This window comes from Macrobrachium nipponense, chromosome 11 (genome assembly GCF_015104395.2).
Source record: "Macrobrachium nipponense isolate FS-2020 chromosome 11, ASM1510439v2, whole genome shotgun sequence".
NCBI lineage: Eukaryota > Metazoa > Arthropoda > Malacostraca > Decapoda > Palaemonidae > Macrobrachium > Macrobrachium nipponense.
This window is the reverse complement of record NC_061087.1, coordinates 62,332,878-62,335,296: the sequence shown is the minus strand read 5'-3', so window position 1 is coordinate 62,335,296 and position 2,419 is coordinate 62,332,878. Positions and strand designations below refer to the sequence as shown.

General features: G+C 40.3%; 1 protein-coding gene across 1 annotated transcript; it reads right to left on the bottom strand.

The window, feature by feature from the left end:
• Positions 1 to 732: 732 nt before the first annotated feature.
• Positions 733 to 1,104, bottom strand: LOC135206391 (histone H2A-like). Its single transcript, XM_064237814.1, has one exon. It carries the CDS (start codon positions 1,102 to 1,104, stop codon positions 733 to 735), a length of 372 nt encoding a protein of 123 aa, XP_064093884.1.
• Positions 1,105 to 2,419: the final 1,315 nt, after the last annotated feature.

The following is a 2,419-nucleotide window of genomic DNA, read 5'->3' as shown; positions in this document are numbered from 1 at the left end:
GAAACCAAATAAAAAAAGTATGGATAAATAAGACTGAATGCTATGTAAATGGAGTATTTAATATTTAAGATGTTTTTCTAAACCAGACTAGAATAGAATTGACAAAATTATTTTATAGGAAAAGCGAAACTCTATGAATATCATCGGTTAACTGTGGTGTCTATATCATATAAAGCCATAACAAAATGTGAAGAATTTAATTATATATTAATAAATTTGCTGAATTTTTGTCGAATACAAGGAAATAGGAAATGGAAAATATAGTATATTTCCAGCTCTCCAGAAATAGGGAAACCTAAGCGTCGCTGATATGATGAAGATGCGTTTCTACTTTTCAGTATTCATGAGTATTAGGTGCAAAATCAGGAATAAAACAATATGGGATATTGACTTCTTTCACAAAATATTCATAAGTATATATATATATATATATATATATATATATATATATATATATATATATATATATAGTATATATATATATATATATATATATATAATATTATATATATATATATATATATATCTATTGTGTTTCGTGTGGTTTCTGTTGAAGATTAATTGATTGATTATGTCTCTTAAAACTGGCATGCACGAGGGTTTCATTAAGCAATCCGATATCACGATCTTGATGTTCTTAACGCCACTTCTATTAAAGGGCGATGGCAATTAACTGGGTCATATCCCTAGGTCCTGTGACCGTGGAGTCCAGACCTTTGCAAGAGCAAATATTTACTTCTTCTCGGTCTTCTTGGGCAAGAGAACTGCCTGGATGTTAGGCAGGACACATCCCTGGGCAATGGTCACGCCAGACAGCAACTTGTTGAGTTCTTCGTCGTTGCGAATGGCCAGTTGTAACTGATGGGGGATGACCCTGGTCTTCTTGTTATCACGGGCAGCATTGCCAGCCAACTCGAGGACCTCAGCAGCCAAGTACTCCATGCCTGCAGCCAGGTAGACTGGAGCTCCGGCTCCTACGCGTTCAGCATAGTTGCCCTTGCGCAACAGACGGTGGATACATCCCAAGGGAAACTGAATGCCAGCTCTGTTGCTGCGGGACTTTGACTTTCCCTTGACTTTGCCTCCTTTGCCGCCACCAGACATGATGAAAAGATCTCTCGTGCGATGCGTTAGCTCGAAGCAACTGTGGAGCTCTCACATTCTGTATCAGTGTCACTATCCCTATCTGAGCTGGAGGTATCACTGGAATAATTATCACACTCTGGTAATGGTCCACGAGTGTACCTCACCGTTCTACATTTTCCATTCTCGAGTTTCCATCCATTCCTGATGGGAGATGGATGTTTTCTGAGCTCAAGCATTTTAAGAAGTAGGTGAGATAGTTCGCTCTTTGCAAATGGTAGTACAGTGAATCTGAATCTGGGGGAGGTGGAGGGTATTTTTCCTTTTCTGCTTGCGCCATTTTTGGGCTCTTGCCTCAGCACAGGTCGAACATGATAGGCATCCATATGATTTAGTTAGAACAAACTATTCCATGTCATACTAAGTCTTATCAACTAAAGATGGTTGCAACCTACAGATGAAAGGAGCTCTCTGGCTTCAGGCTCCGTCTTTAGCTTTTTCATCAGTTGTTTATCTCCATGACCATACTGACCAGGTGTGTGGTCACATCCTGTAATACAGTGGGCAGCTATTATAATGTCATTCATCTCTTCATCTGCAAAATCCTTGCAATCTACTAACCCATCCTTTCTTTTTATTAACAAATCACCTGGAACATGACGTGCAACATATGCAGCTTGCACATATACATAGGTGTCCTCACTGTCAATAGCTACAGGGAGATCTGGATTGTCTCGCCTAAAGATAGAATATATGGTCAGCATCATAGTATCAGCTTCTATGTGGTCTAGGGCGAGGTGTGGTAGTTCTGAGTTTGATGAGATATCTGTGCAAAAATTTCCCTTACTATAAACAATCTTGCGGTTAAGGGTTTTCTGGAGAAGATGGTTCTTGATTAGTCTCTGGAGAATCCAATAGGAAGGTGTTAAATTCTGAGGGGCTATGGAATGGGTCATTTGGTTTGGGAAATTTGTTGCCAGTACCTATGTACTCGGTGGCATGGTAATCACCTTATAGCAAAATAAGATAAGTTACAAGAAAGGAAAATGCATTTTCTTCAAGTAGGTCTGCAGCAAAGAGGCATTCGTGCACATGTTGAAGGCCCCTGTTCTCATAATTGTTCTAGAAGCGTCAGGTGGGATATGGAACTCAACAGGCGCCGACATGTCGTTACGAATGCAGCATATTATGATGCAACATTTCGTCTAGATCCTTCGAAAAGTTCCTGTTGGGAGTCTGTGACGTTCGCTGTCTTGCTCCGCCCCTGTAGGCCCCACCCCCAGATTGCCGTATATATACGACTGATGAAGTAGGAGATCAGCAGAGATCATCAGTG